This window comes from Cuculus canorus, chromosome 1 (assembly GCF_017976375.1).
Source record: "Cuculus canorus isolate bCucCan1 chromosome 1, bCucCan1.pri, whole genome shotgun sequence".
Classification (NCBI taxonomy): Eukaryota; Metazoa; Chordata; class Aves; order Cuculiformes; family Cuculidae; genus Cuculus; species Cuculus canorus.
This window is the reverse complement of record NC_071401.1, coordinates 15,009,318-15,027,862: the sequence shown is the minus strand read 5'-3', so window position 1 is coordinate 15,027,862 and position 18,545 is coordinate 15,009,318. Positions and strand designations below refer to the sequence as shown.

At 53.8% G+C, this 18,545-nt stretch overlaps 2 protein-coding genes across 2 annotated transcripts; both read left to right on the top strand.

Moving 5' to 3' along the window:
- The first annotated feature begins 601 nt into the window (after nt 1-601).
- Nucleotides 602-3,490, top strand: LIPT2 (lipoyl(octanoyl) transferase 2). The gene is made up of 2 exons (XM_054068474.1): nt 602-1,037; nt 2,814-3,490. The coding sequence occupies exons 1-2, from the start codon at nt 605-607 to the stop codon at nt 3,044-3,046; spliced, it is 666 nt and encodes a 221-aa protein (XP_053924449.1). The 5' UTR covers nt 602-604; the 3' UTR covers nt 3,047-3,490.
- Nucleotides 3,491-7,629: 4,139 nt separating this feature from the next.
- On the top strand, nt 7,630-13,489 carry KCNE3 (potassium voltage-gated channel subfamily E regulatory subunit 3). The gene is made up of 2 exons (XM_054068487.1): nt 7,630-7,857; nt 9,259-13,489. The coding sequence occupies exons 1-2, from the start codon at nt 7,810-7,812 to the stop codon at nt 9,583-9,585; spliced, it is 375 nt and encodes a 124-aa protein (XP_053924462.1). The 5' UTR covers nt 7,630-7,809; the 3' UTR covers nt 9,586-13,489.
- The last annotated feature ends 5,056 nt before the right edge of the window (nt 13,490-18,545 follow it).

The following is an 18,545-nucleotide window of genomic DNA, read 5'->3' as shown; positions in this document are numbered from 1 at the left end:
TCCTGACCCATCCTCTATCCCTATTCCGTCCCCCATACCTGTGCCCCGTCTTCCATCTCTATCTCTTCTCCCCTGTCTCCCATCCCTTCCCCTCTTCTCTACCCATCACTATCCCATCCTCCATCTCTATCCCCTGTCACCATCCCTGTCCCATCTTCCACCTCTATTCCCTCTCCCATCCCCCACCCCCGTCCCCTCTCCCCTGTCCGTCCCGTACTCCACCTCTAGCCCCTGTCCCCCATCCCCGTCCCTTCTTCCCTGTTCCCTATCTCTATCTCTATCATCATCTCTCTCTACCTCTCTCTCTCTACCTCTCTCTCTCTACCTCTATTATCTCTACTCTCTCTATCCCCGCTCCCCCATCCCTGTCCCATCCTCTGTCTCTGTCTCTGTCTCTGTCTCTGTCTGTCTCATCCTGTCTCTGTCTCTGTTCCCTCTCCCCTCTCCCCATCTCTATCCCCTAACTCCCGCTCCCTCTCTCTGTTCTTTCCCCCTTTCTCTGTCCTTTCTCCCCTCTCCCTACTCTCCACGTTCTCTCCCCTCCTCTCCCCGCCCCCCCTCTCCCCGCCTCCTCCCCGCTCTCCCCCCGCCCCCCGGTGCCGCCATGCCGGTGGCGGTGCGGGCGGTGCGGCTGGGGCTGTGCCCGTACGCGGCGGCGGTGCGGGCGCAGGATCGATGCGTGGGGCTGGCGCGGGACGGCGCGGAGAGCGTGGTGCTGAGCGAGCCGGCGCGGCCCGTGTACGCCTGGGGGCTGCGGGGCGCGCCGAGCGCGGCGGCGGCGGCGGCGCTGCGGGCGCGGGGCGCGGGGCTGGCGGCGGTGCGGCGCGGCGGGCACATCACCTTCCACGGGCCCGGGCAGCTGCTCGCCTTCCCGGTGCTCGACCTGCGGCGGCGCCGCCTGCCGCTGCGCCGGTACGTGGAGGCCCTGCAGGCGCTGGTTCTGGGGCTCTGCCGCCGCCTCGGGCTGCCGGCCGCCCGCGCGCTGCCGCCCCCCCTCACCGGCGTCTGGGTGCGCGACAGCAAGCTCTGCGCCATCGGTGAGCGCGGGGGGCGTGCGCCGGGGGGGCGTGCGCGCTGAGGGGGCGAGGGGGGGTGCACGTGTGTGTGTGTGTGTGTGTTGGGGGGAGCATGGGGGAGTGTGTGCATTGGCGGGGTGTGCATTGGGGGGTGCATGCATTGGCGGTGTGTACATTGGGGGTGTGTGTGCATTGGGGGTGTATGCATTGGGATGTGTGCATTGGGATGTGCATTGGGGGTGCATTGCGGTGTGTGTGCATTGGGGGATGTGGGCATTGGGGGGGTGCATTGGGGTGTGTGTACATTGGGGGGTGTGCATTGGAGTGTGTGTGCATAGGGGTGTGTGTGCATTGGGGGTGTGCATTGGGGGAGGTGTGCATTGAGGGGGTGTGCATTGGTGTGTGTGTGCGTGGTGGGGTGCATTGGAGTGTGTGTACATTGGGGGTGTAGGCATTGGGGGGATGTGGATTGGGGGGATGCATTGGGGGAAGCATGGGAGTGGGTGTGCACCGGGGTGTATGTTTGTCTATTGGGGGGCATGGGGGCAGATGCACACCGGGAGGTTGTGTGCGTTGGGGGAGCACGGCCGTGTGTGTGCATTGGGGGGGCACAAGGTGTGTGTGCATTGGCGGGGCATGGGGGCAGGTGTGCATTGGGGGTGTGTGTGTTGGAGTGTGCATGGGGACAGCCATGCACAGGGAGGGTGCTTTGGGGTGTGCTCGGGGGTAGACATGTACCAGGGGGGTTCACTGGGGGCTTGCACGGGGCAGCCGTGCACTGAGGGCTTGCATGGGGGTAGATGTGCATGGAGAGGTGCATTGGGGGGATGCATGGGGGTAGATATGCACGGGGGAGTGCATTGGGGGGGTGTATTGGGGACATGCATGGGGGCAGACATGCACCGAGGTGTGTGAACCAGGTAGACTTGCATGGGTGGGGTGCATTGGGGGGGTGCACGGAGTAGACATGCACTGGGAGTGTGGACACCAGTGTGTCTGTGCATTGGGGGGTGTGCACCAGTGTAGGCATGTACTGGGGGGGACACCAGGGGGATGTGTGTACTGGGGGGATGTGTACTGTGTGGGGAGCATGCAGTGGGGGGGTGCACTGGGGCACGCACAGCAGTAGATAGGCACTGGAAGGGTGGTTGTGCATTGGGTGGGTGGGCATGCAAGGGTAGGGGACGTGTGTACCAGGGAGGTTGTGCACAGGGACAGGTGCAGCGTGGGTAGGGGTGCACTGGGGACAATATGGACAGAGAGGGATGCACTGGCGAGGGAGGCACAGGGGAGTGTGCACCGAGTGGGGGAAGCAGCACAAGTTTGGGCCCTTGTGGCCCAGCCAGGGCCTTGCACCCACCACCTTTCACCCAGGACTGGGTGCCTGCAGCCTGGTCCCCAGGCCTGCCCTATTCCCCCGACCCAGTCCCCACCCCCTGTGCTGTTCACCTGCAGGCAAGGCAGGCTCTGCACTGCAGCCCTGTGTCCTGCAGCTCCTCCTGGAGCCCTGCACCCCTAGCTGGGTCCTGCAGCCCAGATGCCCATTTGGACTGCAGCCTCATTTCTAAGCCCGCCTGAAACCCCAGTGGTGGAGGTGCTGGGTGGAGGGAGCTGCACACACTGCACCCCGTCTGCCCCAAATTTGAGTAGTCTGCCTGTGGGTTAGGGTTTTTCCCTGGCAGAAGTGGGGAGCACGGTCTGCCGGGGGTGGGTAGATTATAGTGGCCCGAGTAGTGCAGTCTGACATGGGTGTTCCTGGGCACAGGCGCTGACGGTTGGGTGCTTTGGCCCCCACAGGGGTGCACTGTGGCCACTACATCACCTCCCACGGTCTGGCACTGAACTGCTGCACTGACCTCAGCTGGTTCGACCACATCGTCCCTTGTGGACTGGAGGGAAAAGGTGTCACTTCGCTGAGCCATGAGCTGGGGCAGCATGTCACCGTTGACGAAGTCCTCCAGCCCTTCCTCGACTCCTTCCAGGAGGTGTTTGACTGCACCTTTGTCTTTCCGGAAGACCCCGAGGACTAGAGAGCCCCAACCCATCAGCAAGCTGTTTTGGCAAACCCTTGGTGTGACTGACAACTGGTGTGGCAGCCATTGCCATCTGAGGCTTTATTGTGAGACGAGCTCTCGTGCCTTTGCTTATAGACCATGTGTGAATGGTGGCACAGAATTTTGGGCTATTGCTTTAACATCAAATCCTCTGTTGGGGCTGCTCTCTCCGGCCCCACAGGTCTCCATCCCTCACCTGAGATCTCCAGGGGTACCATGTCCCCATCACTTTGCTGGGGAAATGCCCAAACAGGCACTGTTGTGTTTTTTTCCTTCTACCTCTCAACATCAAAAAATCCAAAGTCTAGGTGAACACTCTTACACCCTTTGGACAAGAGGAAGAGGGACTGGTTGGTTAAGCATCCTTCCTCACTGCTGTGTAAAAAGAGGCAGATTTTCTATAAAGAGAGTTGCTGGAAACTTTGTCTGCAGATCATTTGCTCATTTATTTACCTCAAGACTTTATGAATAACGACCTTTTTCTCACCCTGTCACTGGAGAAATCCTCCCATGGGAAAGATCCTTGCCGTGATGTTGAGGCAGGTGGAAAAATTGCTGATAAGAGGCTGTAAAAGGTGATTAAATGGCCACTGGAGTAATGCCAATGTGATGGGAATGCAGGAGGAGGAGGGGAAGGGGTTGGGGTTTGGTACCGGAGGAGGCGCGGCTGTCCCAGAGCCTGTGGGAACACACTGCGTCAGATGAGGTATCCCAGTTGGGTGATGGGGACTGGTCCATGGACTTGCTGGTTAAACTAAAGACGAAGAAGGAACTGCACAGGCAGTGCAAGCAGGGACAGGAAACCTGGGATGTGTGTAGAGACGCTGACCGGTTGTGTAGGGATGAAGTCAGGAAGGCCAAGGTGTGCCTGGAGCTGAAGTTGGCAAGGCAAGTAAAGACTAACAAGAAGGGCTTTTACAGGTACGTCAATCAAAAGAGGAAGGTAGAAGAGAAATGTGCCCCCACTGGTTGTTGGAAATGACGATCACATATCAACAGATGAGAAGGCTGAGGTACTTAACAACTTTTTGCCTCAGTCTTCACCAATAACTGCTCTCCTCACCCCTCCTGGGTCATGGGACAGCAAGATGGTGACCAGGAGGGTAAACCCCTTCCCACAGTAGAGGAGAATCAGAGAATCATAGAATCACCAGGTTGGAAAGGACCCACTGGATCATCGGGTCCAACCATTCCTAACACTCCCATAAACCATGTCCCTAAGCACTTCATCCACCCGTTCCTTAAACACCTCCAAGGAAGGCGACTCGACCACCTCCCTGGGCAGCCTGTTCCAGTGCCCGATGACTCTTTCCCTGCAGAATTTTTTTCTGATATCCAGCCTGAACCTCACCTGGCGGAGCTTCAGGCCATTCCCCCTTGTCCTGTCCCCTGTCACTTGGGAGAAGAGGCCAGCTCCCTCCTCTCCAAAACCTCCTTTCAGGTAGATGTAGAGAGCAATAAGGTCTCCCGTCAGCCTCCTCTTCTCCAGACTAAACAACCCCAGCTCTTTCAGCCGTTCCTCGTAAGACTTGTTCTTCAGCCCCCTCACCAGCTTTGTTGCTCTTCTCTGGACATGCTCCAGAGCCTCAACATCCTTCTTGTGGTGAGGGGCCCAGAACTGAACACAGTACTCAAGGTGCGATTTCACCAGTGCTGAGTACAGAGGGAGAATAACCTCCCTGGACCTGCTGGTCACGCTGTTTCTGATACAAGCCAAGATGCCATTGGCCTTCTTGGCCACCTGGGCACACTGCTGGCTCATGTTCAGTTGGCTGTCAACCATTACCCCCAGGTCCTTCTCCTCCGTGCAGCTCTCCAGCCACTCTTCCCCCAGTCTGTAGCACTGCATAGGGTTGTTGTGCCCCAAGTGCAGGACCCGGCATTTGGCCTTGTTGAACCTCATGCCATTGGTCTCGGCCCAGCGGTCCAGCCTGTTCAGATCCCTTTGCAGAGCCTCCCTACCCTGCAGCAGATCCACACTTCCACCCAGCTTAGTGTCATCCGCAAACTTGCTGAGAGTGCACTCAATGCCTTCATCCAGGTCATTGATAAAGACATGGAACAGGGCTGGACCCAGTACTGAGCCCTGAGGAACTCCACTTGTGACTGGCCTCCAGCTGGAGTTAACTCCATTGACCACCACTCTCTGGGCCCGGCCATCCAACCAGTTTTCAACCCAGGAGAGTGTGCGCCTGTCCAGGCCAGAGGCTGACAGTTTCTGAAGGAGAATGCTGTGAGAAACTGTGTCAAAGGCTTTACTGAAGTCCAAGAAGACTACATCCACAGCATTTCCCCCATCCAGTAGAGGAGGGTCAGGTTCGTAACCACCTGAGGAACCTGAACATATATAAGTCTATGGGACCTGATGAGATGCATCCCAGAGTTCTGAGGAAACTGGCTGATGTGGTTGCCAAGTCACTCTCCATGATATTTGAAACGTCATGGCAGTCAGGAGAAGTCCCTGGTGACAGGAAGAAGGCTAACACTATGCCCATTTTTAAAAAGGATAGAAAAGGTGACCCTGAGAACTATCAACCTGTCAGCCTCACCTCTGTGCCTGGGAAGATCATGGAACAGATCCTCCTAGAAGCTATGCGAAAGCACATGGAGGACAGGGAGTGATTAGAGATAGCCAGAATGGCTTCACCGGGGCAAATCCTGTATGACCAGGTATTCCATGATTCTATGACCTGCTCCCAGTGGGTCTGTGGTGCCAGAGGAGCTGCTGCCATGGTCTGTGCAGGTGGCGTTGGCTCTTCCGAAATCGCCGCCCTGTCTGCAGCATCCACAGGGGTTCTCAGCATCTGTCCCAGGTGAGGGGGTGCAGCCACCCTGGGGCTGCAGTGGCACAGGTCTCTGTGCCCGTCTATACAAAGCTATAAGGAGACACAAACTAATTTTAATCGACCCGTTTCTTAAAGAGTAAGAAGCCAACCTGAGATGAACTAGATGAACTCCCCAGAGCTGCCTGCTACTCGATGGGGATGCTTGTGGCTCTCCTGGTGTGTTAGCAGGAGCAGCAGCATCCAATCTGAGCTCCCCGAAACCTTCCCCCATTTGTGTGCAGCATGGCTACGGCTGTTTCTGAGTCACTCCATTGGTGGCAGATGTGGAGCCCATGCGAGAGGCACTGATCAGAGAAGTGAAAAACGGCAAATAACAGTCGCTGCACCATGCTCAGAGCAAGAACTGCCCCCCTCCCCTGCAGCCTCTCCCCACTGCTCTGGGCCTTGGTTTTCTTTAGCTTGGAGAAAAGGAGGCTGAGGGGAGACCTTATCACTGTCTACGACTGCCTGAAAGGAGGCTGTAGTGAGGTGGGTCTTCTGCCAAGTGATAGGATGAGAGGAAATGCCTCAAGTTGTGCCGGGGAGGTTCAGATTAGACATTAGGAAAAATTTCTTCAGCAAAAGGGTTCTCGGGCACTGGCAGAAGCTGCCCAGGAAGGCAGTTGAGTCACCATCCCTGGAGTTGTTTAAAAGACAGGCAGATGAAGTGCTTAGGGATGTAAGAAGTGGGCGTGCGAGAACTTCATGAGGTTCAGCAAGAACAGGTGCAAGGTCCTACACCTGAGTTGGGGCAATCCTCTATTTCAGTACATGATGGGGTATGATGTGATTGAGATCAGCCCTGCAGAGAAAGACTTGGGGGTGCTGGTCAATGAGAAGCTCAACATGAGCTGGCAATGTGCGCTCACAGCCCGGAGGGCCAACTGTATCCTGGGCTGCATCAAAAGAAGCGTGTCCAGCAGGTCGGGGAGCGGGGGGGAATTCTGCCTTCAATATAAGAAGGATATGGAGCTGTTGGAACAGGTCTAGAGGAGGCTACAAAGATGGTCGGAGGGCTGGAGCACCTCCTATACAAGGACCCTCTGAGACAGTTGGGCTTGTTCAGCCTGGAGAAGAGAAGGCTCCGAGGAGATCTTCTAGAGACCTTTTAGTACCTGAAAGGGGCTACGGGAAAGCTGGAGAGGGACTGTTCACAAAGGCTTGTGGTGGTAGGATGAGGGCAATGGGTATAAACTGGAGAGGGGCAGATTTAGGCTTGATATAAGGAAGAATTTCTGTGAGGGTGGTGAGGCACTGGCACAGCTTGCCCAGAGAAGTTGTGGCTGCCTCATCCCTGGAGGTGTTCAGGGCCAGGTTGGATGGGGCATTGGGCAGTCTGATCTAGTGGGAGGTGTCCCTGCCCATGGCAGGGGGATTGGAACTGGATGATCTTGAAGGTCCCTTCCAACCCAAACTATTCTATGATTCTATAATTTAGTAGTAGACAGGTGTGGTTGACTTGATCTCAAAGGTCTTTTCCAACCTAGCGATTCTATGACTTTTTGTGCCTTACGGGCTGTGGTGGTGGCAGCTCCCCGTGAGCCCCGTGGGTGCCTGTCCCTGCCCCTACCCACAGCCCGGGGGGGGCACGGATACTTCTGGCTGGAAAAGCTCCAGGGGTGGGCGATGGGGAGGGAAAACCCCCTTTCACGGGGCCGGCTTGGGTCCGGGCGGGCAGGCGAGCGGGGACAGCGGGAGGGACAGAGGAGGGGCAGGAAAGCGTGGCCAGCGGCGTGTGCCGGGAGGGAAAGGCAGGGACCGGCTCTCCCGGCCCCCTCAGGCTTCTGGCATCCGGCCCTTGGGGCTGGGGACGAGCTGGTGTCCCGGTGCGGGTGGCTTTGGCAGGTGGCTCTGCCCCGGGAAGGGGAGGAGGCTGCGCGGCACTCCCAGCCCTGTCCCGCATCCCTCCCCGCGATGCTCCAGTCCCGGCTCAGCCTGGTCGCAGCGCAGGAGCCACCCCGGGTGAGTGCGACACCTCTTCCCATCCCTCTGTTCCCACTACCCGTCCCCGTGCCCTCGGGTGAGTGCGATCCCCCTTCCCATCCCTCTATCCCCACTCCCGCGCCCTCGGGTGAGTGCGATCCCCACTTCCCACCCTTCTGTCACCATTCCCCGCGCCCTCGGGTGAGTGCGATCCCCGCTTCCCACCCCTCTGTCCCCACCACCCGTCCCTGTCCCCGCACCCTTGGGTGAGTGCGATCCCCACTTCCCACCCCTGTGTCCCCACCACCCATCCCCGCACCCTCACAGAGTCTCCCCATGCCCTACCCCATCTGTGGGTCCCCTCCTGGGATAAACTCAGGTCTTGTCCTAAATTCTTAATCCCTCAAATTCAGCCTCCTCCTGCCTTGAACTTGTTTCTAAGTCAGGAAGACAGCCGGGTCCGAGCCTATTCCCACGAGCTTGTGGCTGCTCAGCCCCTTCCTCCTCCTTGCTGCTGGGATCTTCTCCTGGGAGCTGCACCCCATGTTTGGGTGACCCTTTCTGGGGGTCTGTGCGTTGGGTAGAGCTGCAGGCACGGGTGCTCGGGAGTGGGGGGCACGGGGTGGATACTCTAGGGGATGACAGTGGTTTGTGGGGCTGGCGTGTCCTGAAGGATGGCGCACGTGGGAGACCATGTACTGATGTTCCTTCCTGTCCATGCCTGCTCTGAGGCCCCAGTGAGGCAAGAGGGTGTGTGAGGGTGCAGAGGGCACATAGGGTCCAGGGTGGGCTGGCAGAGGGGCACCACTTCCCGGGGGGTGTCAGCGGGGGTCTGGGACCCATGAGGAGGGAAATGCCCGGGGAGGTTTAGGGCAGCAACCCTTTGGGATGGGTCCACAGGGGTGTTTGGGGAGCTGTGCCACCTGGCTAGGACCAATGGGGAGAAAAGGGGCTCCTCACTTGCTCATACCAGTGAGTTTGATGCATGGCAGGATCAATTCTAGAGCTGTTTTGTAGAATGGGAGATCCCAGCCAGCACACCAACCCCCCCCCCACCCCGGGTCACCTAGGTGCTGGTTTTGCACCCTGCAAGAGTGCAGGACACAGGTAATGCCTGCTGTCCCCACACATCCCTGGCCAGCTATCCCAGCGCCCCAGAACAGCTGTGTGTTCCCCTTGTCCCCAGGCCTGGGGAGGAGAGGGGCCAGGTAGCTGCCTTGAAGCTCCAGGGACTTTATTCTCTCCACAGAAGGAGTGAAATTTGGGGATGGGGTTGTTGCAAATGCAAAGGGCTTCTACCCTCCCTGAGTAGCAGAGGAGGTGCTTCAGTGACCATTTTGGGGTCATCGTTGGGTCATGGCAGGACATGCCCAGTATCGCCCCAGGGACACTGCTGCCATGGGGGCAGCCTCAGCTGAGCCTCCCTGTCCTCGCCCACAGCCTGAAGACATGGAGGAGAACAACCGGACAGAGACCTGGTACCAAAGCCTCCAGGCAGTGCTTAATGCTTTGAACCAGACACTGCAAGGGGTTGTCCTCTGCCCCACCGACCGTCCTGCCACCACCACTGCTGCTGCACGCAACATCAGTGCCCACCCTGGCCATCCCAGCCGTAATGACAATGCCTACATGTACATCCTCTTCGTCATGACGCTCTTTGCTGTCACAGTGGGGAGCCTCATCCTGGGCTACACTCGCTCCCGCAAGGTGGACAAGCGCAGCGACCCATACCACGTCTACATCAAGAACAGGGTCTCCATGATCTGAGCCCGGCACCGATGTCTTATACCCCAGGAGCTGGTGGATTTGGGGTCATGTTGCTGCTGCACATCCTGCTGCTTGTGGGATAGGGCAGCACTGCCAGCCAGCCTGGCCCCAAAGCTGCTGGGAAACCCCTCCAGTGCCCCCACGGAGGTGCTCAGCCCTAGAGTGAACAGCTCAGGAATGTCCTGGCTGGGCAACGGCTCTCATCTGGCTGGAGCTGGTAGGGTGTGACCCACAGGCAGGTCCCAGTCCCACAGACGTATCTTGGCTGAACCCCTGGAATATGGGGATGGCAGTCAGCTCCTTTCTCGCTGTGGTCTGCTGATACTGGCAGGGGCCTTCAAGGAGAAAAATTCACCATTTTCTTGCTCAGAGTGGCCACCATTGACCTTCGTGGGCTAACAGCAACTTCATGAGATGGCTCGTGGGCTTTTCTGGTGCTAAAACCCTGTAATTCTTCAGCTGGGCTGGGCCCCGCTTTTCTGATTGGGAATTAAATGAGGTCGCGGTTTCCAGTAGGGTCGTGTTTAGTTCTTCTCTGAGCAAAGTCAGCATTGGGGGATGATCCGTGGGGTACTTCTCTGTGCCAGGGCACTGCGCTGACTGCTGGAGCCTGAGAGATGCTGTAAGGGCTAAACCTTCTCCCTGTGTGCTGCCAAGAGGGCACCAAGGGCAACCCCTTGGTGGCATTGCAGCCTCCGTCCTAGGACATGAGATGCTTTCTCCCTGCCGCTGGCTGGGGTGCATCACTTGAGCTGTGGGCACACACTGCAAGTGCAGCCTGAGCCTGCCCAGAGGCATCCGGCACCGCACGTCCCTGAAGGTCTCTCCGGGCTCCGGACGGTGATGCCGAAGTTTTTCCTGCTTCCTTCCTGCTGTCGGCTGTAGCTTTGGCCTTTTGTACCGCAGGTCCCAAATGTGTTTTCCATGGGGTGAGGGTGAAGTGGCAGACAGGAAGGGGATGTTCTGGGGTCCTGCTGGCCGAGTTTGGGACTGGTCTGTGGAGTGGCCAGTGTCCAGGACAGTAAACATTCCTATCCTTCAAAACAGGCTGGGGGGCAGCATCAGTGACCCAGTCCCTAGTACATCTTAAGCTGTTAATACTGACATAATTAATGTCGTTAATGGCAGTTAGAGGCCATAGGGGCCTTTCCGCCTGCATTCAAAGGTTAAACAAGGCTGCAATGCCTGAGCCCAGTGACGCCAAACCCTAATCCAAAAAATAATACTGGATGTGAGCGCATTTGGGGTAGGGCTGGAAACCTTGGCACCAGGATGGCAGCAGCTCAACGACCAATGCCTGATTTCCCATGCCCTTGACTTGGGCACATAACCCAAGGCAGAGGGTTTTGGGGAGCCAGTGGGGGCTCCTTGCTTTGGGGCTGAGCCAGGTGGGATTTCTGAGCCAGGCATGTTGTGCCAGTGGGGCTTTCCAGGGGTGCAGGGCAAATGCCACCGATGTCTCCTGGCACTTGGCCCAAGCGGGAAGTAGCTTGAAAGGCTTCACCATGTTTATCTTGTGGTTTTAGCACTGGGAAAGGAAAATAAACCCTTTATCTGCAAATAAATAGGGAGAATCAGGCCAAGTGGTGATAGCCAAGACAGCAACCCTCTGCCAGCTTGGTTTTGTATAAGCACATACCATATTCTGGTTTTCTCCACTTTTGCAGTGGAGTGCACTTTTGCACTCCTCTAATATCAGCTCCTCTGCTGAGATAAGCTTTGGAGCAGCTGCTCACACCAGGACCAAGATAGGTGTCCCAGTGATGGGATGGGTGCTGACTGGTGAGCATGGTACCCCAGACCCCTCAGTGATGGCTTCTTGCCTCTCCTGATAGCCACTGTCCCTCCTGGGAGGCTGGGAGAGATTTGGTGACCCCAGAGTCTCTTCTGCTGATATGACCTAGGGATGGACAACCCTGTTACAGGGTGGCATGTTATAAAAAAATTGAAAAGAAATGCTATTTTTCCCTAAGCCAGAAGACTAAGGAGGAGAAACCCTTGTGTGAGACAGCTCCTGCAGTGATCCTGGAGTCTCGGGCTCGACGTCACCAGGCTCAGTGTCAAGGTGCCAGTGCCACCTTGTGGCAGCTGCCTCAAGGTCCCTGTGCCACCTTGTGGCAGCTGCCTCAAGGTCCCTGTGCCATGCTTCTTCCGCTTAGCCTGGGAGCCCAGGGGCAGAGCAGCAGCCCCTACCTTGAGAGACCCACAGCCTGGTTGGATGTCCCCATGGCACGCCTGGCTCCAGGCTGGCCAGCGTACCCTTGGGACCCACACCTCCAGCCTTGTTGGGCGTTCCCATGACACCCATGGCTCCAGGCTGGCCAAAGTCCCCATGGCACCCATGGTTCCAGGCTGGCTGGTGTCCCATTGGGACCCATGGCTCCAGGTTGTCTTGACAAACTCATCCTCAACAGGGCTTTGCACTGGGCTGCTGAGGATGCTCAGAGGGATGCAGGAACAGGGGTTATGGGAAAGTTCAGTTTTGGGAGCCTCCTGAAATGGGTTTGCTTCAGCTGATGGAGAAAGGATTTTGTGACTAATTAGGTACTCATCCCAGAGCTCAGAGATTCCTTGTCAAAGCTAATCGGTTTCTGACCTCACTCCCTGTGCTGCAGCCGGAAGAGGAGACAATTTCTGGGTAATGCTCATGTGCTTTGTTTTATCAGTAACAACACGCACTCAGGCTCACAGAGAGAAGAGCTGGGGCAGTGCTGGCCTTGGCTGACTCACTAAAACTGACCGTGCAAATTGTAGCTGACTACATTCAGGTTTTAAGCAATATAGCTAGAAAAAAAGCAGGGCTCATGGGAGGCCAATTTATTTCAGATTATTTTCCTTGGCACACAGCAATGAATCATGGGAGAGATGATGTCTGTGGCAGTTGGCCTGATACTTGGAAAAGGATATCAAAACATTGTGTGTATGGGAAGTTCAGGCTGACCTTGGCTTAGCGAAGCAATGGTAGTATTGCTGGGTTGATGGGAATAGCAGAGATCTGTTCCTGGGACTGCTTTGATATTGGGCATTTTGATAAGAAATGTACAAGGTGAAACAACAGCAGTGAAGGGACTGATAGTGATGGTATTGCTGAGCAATGCCAGTAGATATCAGTGAATGTTTAGCTAACAACACGAGGTGCCTCTAGTAGTTTGTGGTGTGCTGGGTTTGGCAGGTGAATATACAGCACAGTGAGATTGAGGCATGGAAAGGTGTGTTAAAGGCGAGCTCTTTCTCCAAGGCAGTGGTCAGCACCCGGTGGGTATTCTGCACAGCCAATGGAGCCCGAGTGCAGGGAAGAAGTGGGCTGCTGGCCTGGGAAGGGCATACCAGGTGTGCCAGGCCAGGCTCACATAAAAGAATGTTTATTTGCAGCCTGTGGAAAACAGGGGCTATGATAGGGAAAGTTAATGTCGGGAAACATTAAAAAAAAGTGGGGAGGGAAAGGGAAAGCACTCCTAATTCATGGCAGGGCAGAGAAGTGCTGGATAAGCATTCCTTGCACTGCAGTGGATGGACGCCAGATGAGCATCCACTGCAATTCAGCAGATGGATGGCAAATGAGTATCTCCTGGGCTGCAGCTGACAGACACTGGTCAAGCATCTTCCACGCTGCAGTCCTAACTTCCCCAGGCCTGTCTTGTCCTCCCCATCAGCCGTTCTCTCTGGGTATGCTCATTGTGCTTGCGGGAGCACACTGTGATCTGGAGCAGACACTGCAGCACTGTTTGGCTGATAGGTTTGGTGCATAGATACCACCAGGTGATGTTTATTTCCTAATTCATTGAGTGTTATCTCCTCAGGAGTCCTAACGAGCTATGTTTGTTCCATGCATAGAGCTATAACTAAATACTATGAAGTGAGGGGTGGAAAAGCTGGGGAGGGCATTAAGGACAGTTCATATACATCACTGCCTACAAGAAATGGGACATGAAGCTGTAACTGTGTCCTGGCTATGCAGATGCAAGGCTGTGGGCCTCAGTGCTATGGGTGTCCAATGAAAGCCCTGTTACACAGCTCACAGCATCCTATGGAGCGGTTTCAAGTAGTGACATTACTTATTCATTTATTGCCCATCTTCCTCTGGAGGGAGAGCAGAATTGATGTCCTGTGGGGTAACTCAACCAGCCCTGTTTGGAAATGGGGTTGGCCATTGCCTGTTCTACATAAAAAAGATTTTCTGGGAGGTTATAAGGTCATTATAATGGAAATAGGCCACTCTCAGACACACAAACTCTTCCTTCATGTCAGAAATCCACAGTATCCAAAACACACATCCATTTCTTCTAAAGACCAATTCCTCCCAGCAAAGACACAACCTGTTCCTACAACCTGCCTTGCTGATGGCCCTGCGGCATTACTGCTGGAGCAATACTCTTGTTCAGAGGAATGAGAGAAACAAAAGTTACTCAAACCAAAGAACCTAACCCGTTTCTAAGATCTACAGGAATTGTCATGCAGGCTCAATCATTTGAAATCCTCTGTGGGCCTTTTTCTCTTTTTTTCTATCATCCTGCTGCATTGAGTGTCCATCTGTCTGAACTGCCTCTCTCACACCAGGCTGGTATCTGATGCTTTAGATGAAGACGCAGGAAAAGAAATTATTTATGTGCAGGCATGAAAAATGTTTATTCTGCCCCTCTCCATTTTCTTTCTCTCTAAGCTAGCCCCCTCTGGCTCCTCTGTGAGGTCGGGTTTGTGTGGTTCTGTCAGCATGGGAAGCATCTCTGCAAAGTCGTGGAGAGCACCAGTTCCTGACAACCCTTCTCTAGGGGATGCTGAGCCCAAACACTACCTCTGATGTGTCTATCTTCCTTAAAGCAGCTTTGATGTTTGCTTCTGCAACATTTTTCACTCCTGGCCCTTTGTTGAGCAGTGCTGAGTGCTGCTCCAGTTCTTGCCTAACCCAGATCAACCATTTTACAAACTTTTTATTAAAGCACAGGATGGAAAAACGCAGTTCTCAGGAGACTTCATCTTTCTGAGCCTCTGAGCAGAGCACCATCTCCCTTCCCTGGTGTCCAATACCACAGTGGCCTGCACTTGTAGTGCTATGGCTACCTGCTATGCTCCCAAACATTACTGAAAGCTGCCAAGTTAATTAGCGGAGGAGCCCTCAGCAAGAAGAGTCAGGACTTGGGGCAACACTGGACCCTTTCTACGTGACACCGTGCACTCACAGGTAAGACATGTCCCCTGCCTGCTTTGCACCACAGCTGTTCCAGCAACACAGGTCTGTCTGGCTCTCCTTTTTCTGCTCCATTTTTTTTCCCCTTTTCCTCGCCCGCTCTCATCCAGATGATGGGAAAGGAAGATCTGAGGTTAGTCCAGCTGAAGGATGATATGCACATGCTGGCATTAAGCTATAGCAATGTTATCAAATGTTGGGTCATAAAACTAGCTGTTGGGACTGTGCAATCATGGGGCAATTTAGTTCAGCCTGACTACCCCATCGGTACCTACAAAACCTGCACCATACAGTAAGAAAAAGCAGCATTTCTTAGTAAAGATTAGGGCATTATTTATTTTTACTGGCAATCAGGAAATCCCAGACACCTGGGATCTCAGGTACTCCTCTTGCAGAAAGTTTTCAGTACAAATTTTCTCAGTTCCACACAACTTACCCTGTATTTTGGGATTAATTGAGGGGATAAATTGGGGTGAAAAAGCTGATCCATACTCCTTTCTTGTTCTGTCACCAGATGCAATAGGCCCATCACATCCCTCTTCTGCAAGTAGATGTGGCTGGACAACTGCTCAGCAGAGCATGCACGTGGGCTATTAATACCTAAAGGGGAGGATTAAAAATAACCAGGTCTGTGCTTGGTTTCTGGTTTGTAAAGGACAGGCATTGATATACGAGGGGATCGGTGATCAAAGCCAGCTTCCCCAGGGTGCTGAGGCCTGAGCGAGTGGAAGGTGCCCGAATTTCCCACAGCAAATAGCAGCCCTGAGAGGAGCCTGTGCCCCGAGCAAAGGGTGGGTGTGGAGAGCCTCCTCCAGAGGTGCGCTGAGGACAGGTATGCTCACCATGGCTTTCCCACACCAACACCTGACACACTAACCCCCTTCGCTACTCAGCCCCGGTAAATACCATCACACATACATGATGAAGCTTTAAGTGCTTAGTCACCAGAGCGTATGTTTTTTTATATCATCTAGGAGACAAGATTAGGGTGGGAAGAGGTGATGAGCCCGAGTTCCTCTCTGCTTACTGGCTACAGGCTGCTGCCCAGAAACATGCCTGTTGGCAGAATTAGACTTGCAGTGTGTTTTTGGCTCTAAGCTGCCCGATATGAACCATCTCAACAGCTGCATTTGGCAGCTACTGCAGGGCCCGTGACCTGGGGAGCCAAGACTGTGGCAATGGCAAGGAGAGCTGCTCCTTGCCCTCCCTCTGGGCTGAGAGTGGAGGTTTTGCAGTGGCTCTGAGCTTCATACTATGTACTGCTTCTGAAGTGTGGGTATTTAGGGTGTTTTGCTCCCGAGGAAGCCAGTGAGTGTGTTTTCAGTGCTAGAGGGACAGCAGGATCAAGCCTTCCGAGGGCTGACATGGTAAAGCACCAAGCCAGGGGCAGCTGAAGAATGTGAAAGCCTTTTCCTGATCTCTCCTTTCCCTGCTGCATCCTGCCCACCTGCCAGCCTGCTTCCTTTCTTCGTGCTCTTCCTGCAGAGCACCAGCGCTTCTTCAGGACAAAGCACTTCAGGTGACTTGACCCTGGATGAGATTAAAACCAGCATTCAGGCCCAAAAAAGCACATGGCCCTCCCTGTGCAGCATGGTATCCACTGGCAGGGATGGCATTGGTGCCTGTGCTTAGAGTTGCACTGCCTTTCTGGCAATACATGTCTCTCAGAGAGGGGAATAAAGGATAGGAGTTGCTGTGTTATTACAAGGTAACCCAAGAGGCACAGGAGAACAGGGTGTTCAGGATACATGAATAATAAAACAAAAGCTGTGCCACAGAGCAAGGGCATGCACAGTGCCTGCTGAGAAGCTCGGCAGCAAATGTGCTGCATTCATCCTGTGTAACTCCAGCTCACTGCAGAAACACAGGGCAGAAAAACAACTTGGAATATCATAGGAGACCTGTGCCATTTGCAGGCAATCTGGAATAAACTGTGGTAAAATTGCCATGGAAACACCGTACTGGCACAGGGCTGGGCAGAGCTGTGTGATCAACAGAGCTAATCCAGTTTGTTGTGGTACCAGATCCAGTCTGCAGTACCAGGTTGCTGAGGATGCTAAGGTGACCATATAGACAATTTTTATTTATGATATTCAGTGACATCACTGTGTGCTTAGCTGTTCTTCTGCAGAAAAAAAATATTAAACGCTTTGATAAGAACTAAACGTGCACATCCTTGTTCAGGGGTACAATACTAAGATGTTGCAAACCCAAGCTTTCTGAGAAGGCTGGTACATTTAACCATGTGAAGGAGAACAGATATGCATTTTACCTCTGCATTGCATAGCTGCAAATCCCAAGCAGGAGCTATGAGTTATTACTGACTGTCTATTAACCTAGATGATTTTGTTTACATTAGAAAAAAATTAATTTTTAGGGCAGAGAGTTATCTGCCATTCCATAGTTGCGATTATGCTACATGTGGGAGCACTGGGTTTCATAACAGTGGCACAACAGGGAGCAGGGCCTTTCCTTGAAGGCATGAGCAACACATGCACACGGTCATGTATATGCATGTGTGGATGCACATGCTAATTTTGGCTGGGAAGAAGTCATTCCCTCCAGCTGAGCCCCTGCCACAGTTCCTGCTGCCTCTGGCAGCTCCCAGCACCCGAGCTGTCTCCTGTCAGCAGCCTGTCAGCTCTTCTGCCAGCCTGGCTCCTACTCATCAACATGGCTTCTCTGCTGGTTTTCAACCCCCAGACTGTTTGCTGCTGCTCAGCTTGGTCTAAGTATGCTGTGCCTCAATTATGCAAAATGATACGTGAGGGTGAAAAATCAGAAATATTGGCTTTCCTTCACTTGCATATTGATTTCATGTTTTCTGGCTTTCCTCCATGGCCATAAGGACTGCAAATTTTATCATTAGTAATAGGTGTAAACAGAGATTTCTGCTGGCAACATGCATGGCCAGTGAGTGCAAGGAGACTCTGCAGTCACCCAAAAGTCTCCTGGAGAGCCATAATGTGCCAGACCCCAGGACAGTGTAGTCCAGAGTCATGCTGGCTTCTTCACCATTGCTCTCTGCAACAGCATGAAAGCAGATGAGACTCAGTTTAAATTTTCTGTAGCAACATAATCAGCTCTAGCAATGCTTCTGGTGGCTGATTAACCCTTAGTTGTCATGTCCTGTGAAATCAGTGTTTTCTCCAGAACACAGCAAATCTCCATAATCACAATCTAAGCCATATCGCCTTTAATCTTTTTATATGATTACCCTGCTCCGGAGCAGCTCGGGCTGCCTGGCATCTGCTGTGTGCACTGTGGTGCCTTGGAGCTAGCTAACCAAAGTCCTCCTTACACAGGGAAATATTTAGAAGCCAGATCATCACTCTTTGACTTTTGAATGCATTTGTGAGATCCTGAGAAATTTCAAACCCTCCATGCTACGGAAAGAAATAACAAGTGGAGACTTTTATCTTCTATGAGGCTTTTTTCTCTGTTCTTAAGGGAAATCATCATGGGGGCACACTGACATCTGACGACATGATAATTCTCGTATCTAGATATCTTTTAAACATGGCTACATAGCTGAGCACTGATAACGCAGGGTATAGCACAGCTGCCACTGTCGTGTGTGAAACCACTTACTGAGGATCAAGGTTCATGTGCAGAAAGAGCCTGATGGCAAAGTATCACCATTCAGAATAATTGAAAGCTTTCATTAAGCATACAGGGGGGAAAAAAAGAAAAGGAGACATGAATGGAAGGATTTTGAGTATGAAGTTTCATTTTATCATCTCTTCCTGCCTTTCCAAATAGCTATGGGTTTTTT

Coding starts and splice junctions, on each gene's coding strand:
- LIPT2 (XM_054068474.1), top strand. CDS start 605: ATGCCGGTGGCGGTGCGGGCGGTGCGGCTGGGGCTGTGCCCGTACGCG. Junction 1,038..2,813: donor CAGCAAGCTCTGCGCCATCG/GTGAGCGCGGGG, acceptor TGGCCCCCACAG/GGGTGCACTGTGGCCACTAC.
- KCNE3 (XM_054068487.1), top strand. CDS start 7,810: ATGCTCCAGTCCCGGCTCAGCCTGGTCGCAGCGCAGGAGCCACCCCGG. Junction 7,858..9,258: donor CAGCGCAGGAGCCACCCCGG/GTGAGTGCGACA, acceptor CCTCGCCCACAG/CCTGAAGACATGGAGGAGAA.